The sequence below is a fragment of the Aquarana catesbeiana genome, linkage group LG05 (genome assembly GCF_042186555.1).
Source record: "Aquarana catesbeiana isolate 2022-GZ linkage group LG05, ASM4218655v1, whole genome shotgun sequence".
NCBI lineage: Eukaryota > Metazoa > Chordata > Amphibia > Anura > Ranidae > Aquarana > Aquarana catesbeiana.
In genome coordinates this window covers 643,300,431-643,317,250 of record NC_133328.1, presented here as the reverse complement: position 1 = coordinate 643,317,250, position 16,820 = coordinate 643,300,431, and the positions used below count along the sequence as shown (strand labels likewise).

At 44.0% G+C, this 16,820-nt stretch overlaps 1 protein-coding gene across 1 annotated transcript; it reads right to left on the bottom strand.

Annotated features, from left to right (window-relative positions):
- Window positions 1-7,455: 7,455 nt before the first annotated feature.
- Window positions 7,456-14,146, bottom strand: LOC141145618 (cathelin-related peptide SC5-like). Its single transcript, XM_073632447.1, has 4 exons — window positions 13,761-14,146; window positions 10,932-11,039; window positions 9,847-9,936; window positions 7,456-7,695 (listed from the first exon to the last, which is right to left on the bottom strand). Exons 1-4 carry the CDS (start codon window positions 13,944-13,946, stop codon window positions 7,534-7,536), a joined length of 546 nt encoding a protein of 181 aa, XP_073488548.1. The 5' UTR covers window positions 13,947-14,146; the 3' UTR covers window positions 7,456-7,533.
- Between the last annotated feature and the right edge of the window lie 2,674 nt (window positions 14,147-16,820).

The following is a 16,820-nucleotide window of genomic DNA, read 5'->3' as shown; positions in this document are numbered from 1 at the left end:
CTTTATTTTCTATTGTATTTAGTTTTACTCTATTCTTTTCTATTCTATTCTGTTTTTATCTATTCTTTTTGAAATTCAAGTTTCAGAAGACGGCTATATTCTTTCTAATTTTTTTTTTAATTCTATTAGAATCCTGTTCTGTTCTATTCATTTTTTTTTCTATTTTATTCTATTCTTTTCTATTCTAATCTATTTTTTTCTATTCTATTCTACTCGTTTATTTTCTCTTCTATTCTATCCTTTTATTAATTCTATTCTGTTTTATTCTATTCTTTTCGAAATTTATACTTCAGAAGACGGCTATATTCTAACACACACAGTTTTTGAAGGAAATCAGCAATATGTTTACAATTCAAATTCAGATTAAATTTTGTTTTGTTATTTCGGATTCATTTATATTCATTACTATTGAATGAAATCAAACCTTGGACAGAGTGGTGACTGTGGACATACTATACTTGGACAGAGGGGTGTCTGTGGACGTGGTATACTTGGACAGAGGGGTGGCTGTGGACGTGGTATACTTGGACAGAGGGGTGGCAGTGGACGTGGTATACTTGGACAGTGGGGTGGCTGTGGACGTGGTATACTTGGACAGTGGGGTGGCTGTGGACGTGGTATAATTGGACAGAGGGGTGGCTGTGGACGTGGTAAACTTGGACAGAGGGGTGGCAGTGGTCGTGGTATACTTGGACAGAGTGGTGTCTGTGGACGTGGTATACTTGGACAGAGGGGTGGCAGTGGACGTGGTATACTTGGACAGAGGGTTGGCTGTGGACATGGTATACTTGGACAGAGGGGTGGCAGTGGACGTGGTATACTTGGACAGAGGGTTGGCTGTGGACATGGTATACTTGGACAGAGTGGTGGATGTGGTATACTTGGACAGAGTGGTGTCTGTGGACGTGGTATACTTGGACAGAGGGGTGGCAGTGGACGTGGTATACTTGGACAGAGGGTTGGCTGTGGACATGGTATACTTGGACAGAGGGGTGGCAGTGGACGTGGTATACTTGGACAGAGGGGTGGCTGTGGAAGTGGTATACTTGGACAGAGGGGTGGCTGTGGACGTGGTATACTTGGACAGAGGGGTGGCTGTGGATGTGGTATACTTGGACAGAGGGGTGGTTGTGGATTTGGTATACTTGGACAGAGGGGTGGATGTGGTATACTTGGACAGAGGGGTGGCTATGGACGTGGTATACTTGGAGAGAGGGGTGGCTGTGGATGTGGTATACTTGGACAGAGGGGTGGCTGTGGACGTGGTATACTTGGACAGAGGGGTGGCTGTGGACGTGGTATACTTGGACAGAGGGGTGGCTGTGGACATAGTATACTTGGACAGAGGGGTGACTGTGGACATACTATACTTGGACAGAGGGGTGGCTGTGGATATACTATACTTGGACAGAGGGGTGTCTGTGGATGTAGTATACTTGGACAGAGGGGTGGTTGTGGAATACTTGGACAGAGGGGTGGCTGTGGACGTGGTATACTTGGACAGAGGGATGGCTGTGGACGTGGTATACTTGGAGAGAGGGGTGGCTGTGGATGTGGTATATATGGACAGAAGAGTGGCTGTGGACGTGGTATACTTGGACAGAGGGGTGGCTGTGGACTTAGTATACTTGGACAGAGGGGTGGCTGTGAACGTGGTATACTTGGACAGAGGGGTGGTGGTGAATGTGGTATACTTGGACAGAGGGGTTGCTGTGGATGTGGTATACTTGGACAGAGGGGTGGCTATGGACATGGTATACTTGGACAGAGGGGTGGCTGTGGACGTGGTATACTTGGACAGAGGGATGGCTGTGGACGTGGTATACTTGGAGAGAGGGGTGGCTGTGGATGTGGTATACTTGGACAGAGGGGTGGCTGTGGACGTGGTCTACTTGGACAGAGGGGTGACTGTGGACATACTATACTTGGACAGAGGGGTGGCTGTGGATATACTATACTTGGACAGAGGGGTGTCTGTGGATGTAGTATACTTGGACAGAAGGGTGGTTGTGGAATACTTGGACAGAGGGGTGGCTGTGGATGTGGTATACTTGGACAGAGGGATGGCTGTGGACGTGGTATACTTGGAGAGAGGGGTGGCTGTGGATGTGGTATATATGGACAGAGGGGTGGCTGTGGGCGTGGTATACTTGGACAGAGGGGTGGCTGTGGACTTAGTATACTTGGACAGAGGGGTGGCTGTGAATGTGGTATACCTGGACAGAGGGGTGGCTGTGGATGTGGTATACTTGGACAGAGGGGTGGCTGTGGACATGGTATACTTGGACAGAGGGGTGGCTGTGGACGTGGTATACTTGGACAGAGGGGTGGCTGTGGACGTAGTATACTTGGACAGAGAAGTGGCTGTGGACGTGGTATACTTGGACAGAGGGATGGCTGTGTATGTAGTATACTTGGACAGAGGGGTGGCTGTGAATGTGGTATACTTGGACAGAGGGGTGGTGGTGGACGTGGTATAATTGGACAGAGGGGTGGTGGTGGACGTGGTATAATTGGACAGAGGGGTGGCTGTGAACGTGGTATACTTGGACAGAGGGGTGGTGGTGGACGTGGTATACTTTGACAGAGGGGTGGCTTTGGATGTGGTATACTTGGACAGAGGGGTGGCTGTGGATGTGGTATACTTGGACAGAGGGGTGGCTGTGGATGTGGTATACTTGGACAGAGGGGTGGCTGTGGATATACTATACTTGGACAGAGGGGTGTCTGTGGATGTGGTATACTTAGACAGAGGGGTGGCTGTGGACGTGGTATACTTGGACAGAGGGGTGGCTGTGGATGTAGTACACTTGGATTTTGCAAAAGCGTTTGGCACAGTTCCCCACACACGGCTCATGTGTAAGGTGAAGTCTACAGGCTTGGAAATATCAGTTTGTAAATGGATAGAAAACTGGCTAAAAGACAGAATTCAGAGAGTAGTGGTTAAATTAGAAGTCCACCCTAACATTAAAATCCCTTCATCTATAGACATCCAGGATCTAACACTAACCTATCTAGGCCTATAAAGAATGAATCAATATACCTACCTTTTTTGAAGCCGATCTGACCCGATCCCACGCTGAGCTGTCAGCTGCGGCTTCTCTGTGGAGGTGAGTGCAGAGGACACAGCCGACAATGGAAGCCCCATAGTAAGTCTATGGGTGACGTCACTTCCCGTTCATTTTACAGCCATTGTCGGCTGTGTCCTCTGCAGAGCTTCCGCCGCTGGAGACTGGACCGGCTTCAAAAAAGGTATGTATAGTGATTTCTTCTTTACAGGGTTAGATAGGTTAGTGTTAGATTGTGGATGTCTGTAGATGCAGGGATTTAAGTTTTAGGGTGGACTTACACTTTAATGATTCTTACTCACAATGGTCTAAGGTTATCAGTGGTGTACCCCAAGGTTCAGTGTTGGGACCCTTACTTTTTAATATCTTTATAAATGATATGGGGTCTGGGATTTCAGTCTTTGCAGATGACACCAAACTATGCAGTGGAATAACGTCCTTACAGAATGTCTCCAACTTACAAGCCGAACTCAATGCTCTGTCTGATTGGACATCTATGTGGCAGATGAGGTGTGGAGAAGGATCTGGGGGTTTTGGTAGATCATAAGCTCAATAATAACATGCAATGCCAAGCTGCGGTTTCCAAAGCGAGCAAAGTCCTTTCTTGTATAAGAGAGGTATGGACTCCAGAGAGAGGTCATCTGTACAAATCATTAGTAAGACCTCATCTGGAATATGCAGTTCAGTTTTGGGCTCCAGTTCTCAAAAAGGATATCGGGGAACTGGAGAAAGTGCAGAGAAGGGCAACCAAACTGATAAGAGGCCTGGAGGAGCTCAACTATGAGGAAAGATTAGAGGAACTGAATTTATTCTCTCTTGAGAAGAGGAGATTAAGGGGGATATGATCACCATGTACAAATACATAAGGGGGGATATGATCACCATGTACAAATACATAAGGGGGGGGGTATGATCACCATGTACAAATACATAAGGGGGGATATGATCTCCATGTATAATACATAAGGGGGGGGATATGATCACCGTGTATAAATACATAAGGGGGGGGGATATGATCTCCATGTATAAATACATAAGGGGGATATGATCACCATGTGTAAATACATAAGGGGGATATAATCACCATGTATAAATACATAAGGGGGGATATGATCACCATGTATAATACATAAGGGGGGGGATATGATCACCGTGTATAAATACATAAGGGGGGGGGATATGATCTCCATGTATAAATACATAAGGGGGGGATATGATCTCCATGTATAAATACATAAGGGGGGGATATGATCTCCATGTATAAATACATAAGGGGGGGGATATGATCACCATGTATAAATACATAAGGGGGGGGGGATATGATCACCATGTATAAATACATAAGGGGGGGATATGATCTCCATGTATAAATACATAAGGGGGGATATGATCACCATGTATAAATACATAAGGGGGGATATGATCACCATGTATAATACATAAGGGGGGGGATATGATCACCATGTATAAATACATAAGGGGGGATATGATCTCCATGTATAAATACATAAGGGGGGATATGATCTCCATGTATAAATACATAAGGGGGATATGATCTCCATGTATAAATACATAAGGGGGATATGATCACCATGTATAAATACATAAGGGGGGGGGATATGATTACCATGTATAAATACATAAGGGGGGGATATGATCTCCATGTATAAATACATAAGGGGGGATATGATCACCATGTATAAATACATAAGGGGGATATGATCACCATGTATAAATACATAAGGGGGATATGATCTCCATATATAAATACATAAGGGGGATATGATCACCATGTATAAATATATAAGGGGGATATGATCACCATGTGTAAATACATAAGGGGGGGATATGACCACCATGTATAATACATAAGGGGGGGATATGATCACCATGTATACATACATAAGGGGGGGATATGACCACCATGTATAATACATAAGGGGGGGATATGATCACCATGTATAAATATATAAGGGGTCCATATAGTGAACTTGGTGTGGAGTTATTCACTTTAGGGTCACCACAGAGGACAAGGGGGCACTCTTTTTGTCTAGAGGAAAGGCAATTTAATCTCCAAATACGGAAAGGTTTCTTCACAGTAAGAGCTGTAAAAATGTGGAATAGACTCCCTCCAGAGGTGGTTCTGGCCAGCTCAGTAGATTACTTGCCGCCTGCCGCCTGTATGTTTATGTCAACAGAATGGCACGGCTGCGCAAATGGGCGTACCTGTACGTCCCTTTGAATTTCCCGCCGTGCCACCGCGTGCGCACCCGCCACGAGTTCTGTGAGTAGGATCGTGGGTCCCGCGGACTCGATGTCTGCGGGGATACCCGCGATCGTCTTATGGTGAGGAAGAACGGGGAAATGCTGATGTAAACAAGCATCTCCCCGTTCTGCCTAGTGACAGTGTCACTGATCACAGCTCCCTGTAATCAGGAGCAGAGATCAGTGTTGTGTCATACGTAGCCCATCCCCCCCCCACAGTTAGAATCACTCCCTAGGACACACTTAACCCCTTCACTGCCCCCTAGTGTTTAACCCCTTCACTGCCAGTCACATTTACACAGTAATCAATGCATTTTTAATCGCACTGATCGCTGTATAAATGTGATAGGTCCCAAAAATGTGTCAAAATTGTCTGATGTGTCCGCCATAATCTCGCAGTCACAATAAAAATCGCAGATCGCCGCCATTACTAGTAAAAAAAAAATATTAATAAAAATGCCATAAAACTATCCCCTATTTTGTAGACGCTATAACTTTTGCGCAAACCAATCAATATACGCTTATTGCGATTTTTTTTTTTTTTTACCAAAAATATGTAGAAGAATACGTATCGGCCTAAACTGAGGGAAAAAATTGTTTTTTTATATATTTTTTGGGGATATTTATTACAGCAAAAAGTAAAAAATAATACGTTTTTTTCAAAATTGTCAGCCTTTTTTTTGTTTACAGCGCAAAAAATAAAAACCGCAGAGGTGATCAAATACCACCAAAAGAAATCTCTATTTGTGGGGAAAAAAGGACAACAGTTTTGTTTGGGAGCCACGACGCATGACCGCGCAATTGTCAGTTAAAGCGACGCAGTGCCGAATCGCAAAAAAGTGCTCTGGTCTTTGGCCAGCCAAATGGTCCGGGGGGCTGAAGCTGTTAAAGTGGAGTTCCACCCACTTTTACAACTCTTCAGCATCCCTCACTAAACTGCGCACTGGAAATGAATTGGATATTTAAAATTCTCAGCACCTCCTGTATATCTGCTGTATTCATTTTTTACTTCCTCCTCCCTGGCCGTGGCCCATCGCATCATTTCCTGTTTGCAATGCCTTCTGGGAAGGGGCGGCAACTTCCTCTGACACTGCCGTTGCTATGGAAACCTGACCTGAAACCTATTACAGTGCTTGTGCTGCACTGAGCATGTGCGAGATCTGCAAGGATGAGATCCAGGAAGAAATACAGTCTGGCTTCAGATGCCCACACTTAAGATGGCCAGGGCCTGCTGTAAGTTTACAAAATAACAAACTACTGCTATAAACTAACAAAACAGACCTTAGTTAACAGACTAACTTTACTAGAATACATTAAGCTTGTGTATTATAGGGGTATTTTTTATTTAAAAAGTATAATTTAGGCCGGAACACCACTTTAAGAAAGGCCTGTATTCTTTCCTAAATGTACATAATATAACTAGATAGTAACATTTATAGGTAAAGTTGATCTAGAGAAAAATCTGATTGCCTCTTGGGGGGATCTGGAAGGAATTTTCCCCTGCTGTAGTAAATTGGATCATGCTTTGCTGTTTTTTTTGCCTTCCTCTGGATCACCTGTGGGTATAGGATTGTGTATATAGGATTGTGTATATAGGATTGTGTATATAGGATTGTGTATATAGAATTGTGTATATGGGATTGTATGATTTTTTTCCCTTTTATTGGTTGAACTGATGTCTTTTTCCAGCCAGACTAACCATGTATTGTAATTCAGAAATTTGGATACATCTGAATCTCCCAATAACAAAGATTTTGTTCGAATTTCGATTCCGAATAAAACGAAGTGCACATGTCTAATAGAAAAGAACATGGAACCGTGTTTACTTCAATTATCCAATCACGTGCGTGCAAGTAACAATCCAGTTTTTTTTTTTTTAATTTCCGGTGCTCATGATTGGGTATTCAAAGTGAACGCAGCTTCACCTTATTGATTAGGCTCAGTGAGCATTCAGCTTCTCTACTGGCTTTGGCCAACCGCTCCCCATTGCAATGCTATTGAGTTCCAGGTGGGGCCCCTTTCAGAGTCTGGGCCCCTGGGGTCATTGTCACCTTCCCAACCCCTTCGCCCCATTGCCATGTCTGTTGGCGGTACTTTACCTGAATAATTCTAAATGAACAGATTGGAGAAAAGTGAGAACTTTAATAAAGCGATCTATTTACACACAATGTACAAAAAGCTTCCAATCATAGGAAACACTTTAGGCATAGCGGGTGCCACCGCCTCTGCTTCCTCCTCGGCTTCCGCCCCCGGCGATGGAAGAGCGAGATCCAGATCTACTGCCTCCTCTGCTGCCCCCACGTCCGCCACCACCACGTCCGCCACCACCTCGACCACTTCGTGATCTCCTTACTCTTGAGTGCTGAAAAATGAAAATGAAAGTTTAATTAGGAGTTCATTCAAATATTTAGGGTTCATTTTTAATTTTAAGAGAAGGACCAACTTTTCTAAAATAGTCCCTTTAGACAGTGTTAAGAAAAAAAAAATGTCTCAGACTGCAGTAATCCCCTTCTATCCCCTTCTATCCTTAGCTCTCCGCTGCAGTACCTCGGCTTCGCCACTAGATGCCCTCAGTCTTCTAGGTGGAGTTGTGCTCAGCATCACTCAGTCCGGGAGGAAGAACTAAGGAAATACTGTGAGAGCAAGGTGTCGTGACGTAGATATTTGCCAGCACACCAAGGATCGGCACAAAGTGGCGTCCAAACGGGTAGTTGATTGCATGATCACAACACAAGAAAGGTGCAACGTTCCGGAGTCATGCAGGACCCCTTCGTCAGGCATGTACAACGTTTCGGAGACGTGCCTGACGAAGGGGTCCTACGTGACTCTGAAATGTTGCACCTTTCTTGTGTTGTGATCATGCAATAAACTACCCATTTGGACTCCACTTTGTGCCAATCCTTGGTGTGCTGACAAATATCTACGTTGTGACTTGAACCAGTATCCAGCTGGTTGTTGCTGCAGCACCCAAACCTTGAGATCTTATACCAGGAACGTGTGCGATGGGAATATGAAGTATTGCAAGGTGTCATGGGCCCGCCCCTTGGGGAAGCTTCACCACGGTGCACTTCATTCATAGTGCACTGGTGCCGGGGCGGGGGGGAAGGGATGCTCTTGACATTATTGAGGACCACCCTGTAGTTAGGTGCAGTTTGCTAGTCTGCCACTAGGTGGTTCTGTGCCCACGCAGTGTCTGGTTACAGCAGTGTCATCAGGTGCAGTGCCAGGACAAGATCATCCATTGCCCAGGGCAAAGATGCCAAACTGCATTCCCCCATCCCTCGTTATGTGCAAGCTTATGAGGAGGAGGGTGGAAAGAGAGCACAGCCCGCACCTTCTCCCGGCTCTCTCCTCCTCTCCTTGCCACCTCCAGTGCTGCCACTGTCACTGCTCCTCAAAAGGCATAACTAGAACCTTCAGGGCCCTGCTACATGAAATGAAGGGCCCGACCTGGGGGCCCTTCCCACTGATCCTGGGGCCCTTTATTCCCATCATGGGACCCTTTATTACAGTCTAGCAGCGAGCCATCTTCCTGTCATCTTGGGGTCCCCCCACGGTGGCGGAACACCAGAGCCCAGTCGCAAGTGCGACCTTTGCGACCCTGGTAGTTCCGACACTGGTGTCAGTGGTTTTTTTATTTTTATTTATTTTTTTACCATTTTATTTATTTATTTTTTTACCATTTTATTTTTCATGATTTTTTACATACTTTTTAAGACCCCATTGGTTGGTTTTGGTGACATATTAGGGGTCCAAACAGACCCCTAATGTATCACTTTTGAGACAGAGAAAGGGACTGAGGACAGATACATCAGTCCCTTTCTCTGCAGCCTCAGCTGCACAGAATGAATGAACAGGAATATCTCTGTACAGAGCTTCCCGTTCATTCATAAACGGAGGCATAGTAAACACAGTTTACTATGCTCCAGCTATAATTGAATAAAAAAAGAAAAAAAAAAGATAGCAATCAAACTGAGTCTATTCATTAAGACAAGGAAGGGGTCGGTAAATGACACATTTATCGACCCCTTCCCCACTCTCCATCCTGACACATCCCCCGCAGCAGCCAGCAGGAGGTGGGAGGGGCAAAACCAGGAGTGCAGCATGGGGGGGGGTAAACCACACAAGGGCCCGGGACAGCAGAACAGGGATTGGGAGGCGGCAGGAGTGACATGTAGAGGAACTAATCCCCTCCATTTCCCTCCTGCTGCCGCTGAATGTCTACGGGAGGGAGAGGAGGAGAAGCAGGCACTCAGCAGCTGCATGGAGGGATCGATTTCTCTATATGCCGCTGCCACCGCTGGCCTTCTATCCAAGTGTACAGGGGGGGTGGCGTGCAGGTCCCCTGGAGCAGGGGGCTGGGTCGCCTTAGCGACCCCTGTGACCCCTGTAGGTACGCCCCTGGTTATGATGAACCTGGAATGTATTTACTGGATTTAAACCAAACGTTCAGTTGGGCTTTCAGCAATGGAGACAGCTATTATCTACACATAAGAAGACAGATCTCACGTACTTCTCGATGGCTGTCTTGGCTCTGGCAGTTCACCACAACGATGTCCCGGTCGTCCTCCTCGAAGAAGTATGATGTACACGACTTCACAACCTGGCACAACACAGAATGACATGTTACCAGCTGGGAATAAGAATTGCTAGGAGTCCCAATTTATATAATATCATTATTCAGAGTGATTCAGAAGAAATTTAGATTTTTGCGTGACTAGTTTGAGAAAACCCAACCATAAAAGAATAATTTTTAGGCCTGAAAATGAGCTAAAACTCCCAACTAGTATGCATTTTCTGAAAGCAAAGACCCTGGAGAATAAAATGATGGTTGTTCTAATTTTAAATACACAGGTACATAAACACAACACATTACCCAATTCTTGTTAAAATATAAAAGATGAGGTTGCGCTGAGTAAATAGGTACCCAACATGTGAAGCCTTAACCCCTTTAATGCCGGCGCCTCCCAGCCCTTTAAGAGGTTCCTGATGCTGGGAGGCGGGGCAGGGTTTTCTGATAATGTGACCATCGTGATTGGCTGTCACAGTGGTCACATGATCAGAAAGGTCCTGATCGTGAGTAGACATCGGGAGCTTTCCGTGAGCCGTTGGTAACTGTTCCGGGAGCGTGCAAGGCGTGCGCTTTCGGCACAGCTCTTTTTACATTCTGGTGCGCATATATTCGGCCTCTCGGCATTAAGGCCCACCCCCACCCCCGCCCCCGAAACTCTGCATATATGTGTACCACCGGCGCAAAGAATTTCAAATTGCTCACACCTGTCAAACTCCAGTACCCAAAGTTTATATCCTGCATGTTGGCGTGCATTAAAATGCAGCATTAGCAAATGCATGGTGTTGCCATTAATAAATGATGGTACCACTGCGTGTCTGCTGCAGAGGCTGGCACCAAGTCAAATTCAAGTGCTTATATTTCTTGCATTTAAGGAAATACACTGAATGATGCATTATTCTTTATTACAGAGCAACATTCATGTGTGTCTTTTATATCTGCCTGGAGATCTTCTTTCATTCATAGCACCCTAAACCTAAATGCTGATTCAATTTTCAACCTTTTTAAAAAGAGATCCGGTCACTTACTCCGCCCTCCTTGAACGCGCAGTCATCAGTCGGTGCGTTGTTGTCACTCTTCTGGCACACGGTTTCTTGTATCGGGAAGGAAAGTTGATGAAAGCGAGATTTTTCATCCTAAAAATGAAGAATGAAAGTGGATGAAAAGTTTTTTTGCCATGTAGAAAATTCACTAGAAAATAAAGAGATTTTCAAGTTGAGTGTGGAGATTTATGAGATCCTTCTATTCAATAACATGTGAGGGGGAATGTCCCCCAATTCCCATCTGCAGTATCCTTGTTCAACGGTGAATCTACATAGTCATGCTGCAATACCAAACCTGACCAGTAGGTGGCACTGCAGGCGGCCTTGTTTGGAGGTTAGGCTAATGATTCATAAAAGTGCTGCAGGATGTGACAGTTATAGGGGAGGGGGTTGGGGAATGGAGGATAAACACACCGGTTTTGGATGTTACAGGGAAGGTTCTCTGATACAGGATTTCTTTTGAAAGTGAAAATCCCCCCCCCCCCCCCCCCCAACCAGATCACCTCCCCCCATGGGGCAGAGCAAATTGTTCACTTTTGCTACAAGACAGTTTATTGAGCAATAACTTTGTCATTTCTTACAAAGACTTTCTTTTGGTGATATTATCTTGAAAAAAAATGAATTTATTAGGGCTTGTGAGGATAAACTAAGGGTTATTAAAAAGTTCAACAGGAACAAATTCTATATATAAAATATCTTCTATATTCTATATATATAAAAAAAACAGGCTGTCAGGTTGCTATAACTGACATCATATACAGATCGAGGCTCATTCCTTTGATCTCCAGATGAATGAAACAAAGTAGATACAAAAGTGATCTAAAATCTGTTTGACCAATGTTTATAAACAATGTTACTTTGTATCTCTCTATCTCCCGTCTGATCAATGTTTATAAACAATGTTACTTTGTATCTCTCTATCTCCTGTCTGAACAATGTTTATAAACAATGTTACTTTGTATCTCTCTATCTCCCGTCTGATCAATGTTTATAAACAATGTTACTTTGTATCTCTCTATCTCCTGTCTGACCAATGTTTATAAACAATGTTACTTTGTATCTCTCTATCTCCTGTCTGATCAATGTTTATAAACAATGTTACTTTGTATCTCTCTATCTCCTATCTGATCAATGTTTATAAACAATGTTACTTTGTATCTCTCTATCTCCTATCTGATCAATGTTTATAAACAATGTTACTTTGCATCTGTCTTTGAGCAATGTTTGTAAACGCTGTTTTAAAGGGGTTGTAAACCCTCAAGGTTTTATACCTTTATGCATTCTATGCATAACGGTGAAAAACCTTCTGTAGTGCACCAGCCCCCAAAGAGCCCCCCTTTTACTTACTGTCTTACCACTGTCTCGGGTCCTCATTGGCTAGATTGATAGCAGCGGGAGCATTGGCTCCCGCTGCTGTCAATCAAATCCAGTGACACTGGAGCTGGGGGGGGGGGCAAGTCCTGCTGTCTGTGTCAATGGACGCAGCAGCAGGACTTGGGAGCGCGCCCGCATGAGTGCCCTCATGGAATGCGGCTCTCGGTGGGGGGGGGGGGGCACTTGAGAAGAGGAGGGGCCAGGAGCGCCACTGGGGGACCCCAGAATTCCCCCAATTTCAGATCTTCCCCTCAGATCTACAGCGACTGCACTTAAGTGCACTTGTAGTGCGCAGTGGATTTGCCTTTAGTAAATAACCCCCATTGTCCCCATCCAGTGCACCAGATTACATCAATTGTTAAATTTAAAAAAAAATTTTTTTTTAATATAGTGGGTGTCTGTATGGTGTCCACAGGAGAGCAGCTGATAGATTTTCTTTTTTTCCCCATGTTTTTTACTGTGAATTTTGCTGTGGAGCACAGAGAGAAAGAAACTCAGAATGAACAGGCGGCATGCATTTTTTTTTTAGCTGGAGCAGCTCAGTGCTGCCCTCTGTGTGCCAGTAATGTCTCTACAGCCCCTGTGATTGTGTTACAATGTACAGGGGAAACCTTGGTTTACGAGTTATCGTGGTTAACGAGCGTTTTGAAAGACGAGCAACTTTTTTTTTATAAATCCTGACTCGGTTTGCGAGTGTTGTCTTGCAAAACGAGCAGAATTCAAACTAATGGGGTGTGCAGTACTGCATTTGGCCAGAGGTGCTGGGGCGCGGGGGACACTCGGAACGGTTCGGAGCCGTTCGGAAATACTCTGAATCACTTTGAAATACTCGGAATGGTTCTGAGCCGTTCGGAAATACTCGGAATCACTCGGAATCACTCGGAAACACTCGGAAATACTCAGTTCCAGAGTGTTTCCGAGCCTTTCTGAGTTCAGCTGTCCCCGAGTATTTCCGAGGCTCTCCGGTGCCCCCCCCCCACTTCTGGCCACATGTGGTATTGCATGTAATAGAAGTCAATGCGGAACGAATTATCTTTGTTTCCATTGACTTCAATGGGGAAACTCGCTTTGATATGCGAGTGCTTTGGATTACAAGCATTCTCCTGGAACGGATTATACTCGTAATCTAAGGTTTCACTGTATTACATAGCCCTGATAACTGACGTGTGGAAAGTAATGTGCAAAAGTGGCCTGGCAACAATGTATTATGGGTGCTCAACCTGTGGCCCTCCAGCTGTTGCAGAACTACAAGTCCCATGATGCATTGCAAGGCTGAACAGTTACAAGCACTACTCTCAAAGGCAGAGGCACGATGGGACTTGTAGTAGAGGGCCACAGGTTGATCACCCATGATCGTAACCCATCGCCATGACCTATTATATCTATACGTCCCCCAATCTGATTAGGATATAAAAGCGTAATAAAAAACCGTCCACTCACAGTGATGTATTCCGTGTCGTTCTCCAGGAGCCCATAGAGGACGTCTTCTCCGGAGACCTTGTTGTAGTGATCGGCGCTGTAGAGCGCCATGACGGCGGCGTCATCCTCGCTCCATTGTAATAGCGGTGAGGCCATACTGCTGGCGGCCAGACCCATCAGGAACCAGAAGGTTGCAGAGAGCCCCATGTTGGACAAGTGACCCGTCTAGGAGGACTGATGATAAAACCCGGGACTCCTCGCACATTTATACCATTCACTGGCCCTTCTTGGAAAGAATCCTCAAATTTCTAAGTATGAAGGGGAAATCACAGAGTTTCACAATGACGAAAATCTCACCGATTGCAGTTTGTTTGTTTTCCTAAAAGTCCAAATTTCGCAATCCAAAAACCACAACGTTACTTCAATATTGTGCCGGGAACATGCGCCGCACCGGCAGGAGGAATCCCTTTACCAGATGAAAACCTGGAAGTGTTTTGTAGAAGGGTTAACCCCTTCTGTTCTCTTCCCTGTAATAGTTTAGTCATTACTGAAGATAAGAAAGTAATAATACAACATTTTTTTTTTTTTAGGATTTCTTTTGGTAAAATTGTTTTATATTTTTTATTTAATCCATAAACAAGAAATAAAGTGACAAAAATAAAAAATGAATGCTAATTTTTCTACTTTGATCAGCGCTGGCAATTCAATAAAATATTGTTACTGAAGTATAAATATAATTACTGAAGATAACAAAGTAATAATACATCATTTTTTTTTTTTTTTTTTTTTTTTTTAGAATTTCTTTTGGCAAAATTGTTTGGAAAACATATTTTCTATTTAATCCATAAACAAAAAAATGTGATAAAAATAAAAAATGATTGCTAATTTTTCTACTTTGATCAGCGCTGGCAATTCAATAAAATATTGTTACTGAAGTTAAAAAGTATAAATATAATTACTGAAGATAGCAAAGTAATAATACATCATTTTTTTTAGGATTTCTTTTGGTAAAATTGTTTGGAAAAAATATTTTCTATTTAATCCATAAACAAAAAAAAACATGAAAATTTTTTTTAAAAAATGCTAATTTTTCCACTTTGATCAGCGCTGGCGATTCAATAAACTATTGTTACTGAAGTTACAAAGTATTAATATAATTACTGAAGATAGCAAAGTAATAATACATAGTTTTTTTTTTTAGGATTTATTTTGGTAAAATTGTGTGGAAAAAATATATTCTATTTGATCCATAAACAAAAAAAGTGTCAAAAATAAAAAATGTATGCACATTTTTCTACTTTGATCAGCTCTGGCAGTTTAATAAAATATTGTTACTGCAGTTAAAAAGTATAAAAATAATTACTGAAGATAACAAAGTAATATATACAATATATTACCAAAAGTATTGGGACACCTGCCTTTACACACACATGAACTTTAATGACATCCCAGTCTTAGTCTGTAGGGTTCAATATTGAGTTGGCTCCGCCCTTTGCAGCTATAACAGCTTCAACTCTTCTGGGAAGACCGTCCACAAGGTTTAGGAGGGTGTCTATGGGAATGTTTGACCATTCTTCCAGAAGAGCATTTGTGAGGACAGGCACTGATGTTGGTTGAGAAGGCCTGGCTCACAGTCTCCCAAAGGTGTTCTATCAGGTTGAGGTCAGGACTCTGACAGGCCAGTCAAGTTCCTCCACCACAAACTCGCTCATCCATGTCTTTATGGACCTTGCTTTGTGTACTGGTCCAAATCATTTGGTGGAGGGGAGATTATGGTGTTGGGTTGTTTTTCAGGGGTTGGGCTTTGTCCCTTAGTTCCAGTGAAGGGAACTCTTAAGGCGGTATACAAGGGGAATACAAGAAAAAAAAGGGGGGGAAGAGATAGGAGCTGGCAATTAGCCGACAGCTGATCGGCCAGCTCAGAGAAGGAAGAGCTGAGCCCACGTCAAGGACCTCAACGAGTTTCGGGTGTTGGAGATGGTCTGTGCACTTTGCTCTCTGGGCAAGATGCCACAAGTGTGAAGCGCTGCTCTTTTAGAGATTGGAGGGTCAACCTGAATGGATTGCCCGCTCCTCAGGTAATCCCTGCTGTTGCCAGCATGGCCGCTGCCTCAGAGGACCCATGCCTATGCGCTTCGGGATCTACAGCATCCAGTGGAGACACATCCAGGTTGGCTTCCCCCAAATCATCTGGGGTAGAGCTGCCAACCACCACACCTGCAACAGGCGATCTACCCTGAGATCTCCTGCTTTTGTGACCACCTGCCCTCAGAACTCTGTAGACTTGACAGTTGCTACACTGCTTGAACCCATGGTGGCGGCAATGCTCACTGCCGAGTTCACAGATACCGCTAGATTGCTGGACTCCCTGATTCCCAAACTGTCAGAGCAAGCCCTCATGCAGCCTGGTGCTTTATCTGCAGTTGCCTCCCTAGAGCCGGAGGAGCCATGACCTGCTTTCACCTCCAAAAAGAATACATCCGGGTGTCCTGGGGAAATCTTATCTTCAACAGTAGTAAGAAGAATCTCCCCTGAGGTCATCACTCCTCTAACTCAGGTTCCAGAGGAGCCACAGGAGCAACATGCCCCCAGGTCACTAAGTGACAGTCTGTCGGTATAGTTCCACCAACTTGTGGATGCCTATCTCCCGCAAGGGTCAGTCCACGCCAAAGACAAAATCACCAGACTGTCTAGACTCCAATGCTACTTTGATGCGTACTTTCTAAAGAAGTATGGTTACATTCCTATATGTGCCGAAGGACTTGTTCTGCCGGTTGGAGGAAGAGAGGGCACCATGGTATGTTCAATAAAAACATGGTAACATTTAATTCTTTGTGTGTTATTAGTTTAAGCAGACTGTGATTGTCTATTGTTGTGACTTAGATGAAGATCAGATCACATTTTATGACCAATTTGTGCAGAAATCCATATAATTCCAAAAGGGTTCACATACTTTTTATTGCAACTGTATGTGGACTTTTGCTGTTCCTTGTTGTTTTAAAAATTGACTGTTCTACTGTTTTAATGTTTAAATGTTGCATTTTGTACTTTTATACTGCAGTGCTAATAATTTGGGTTAGT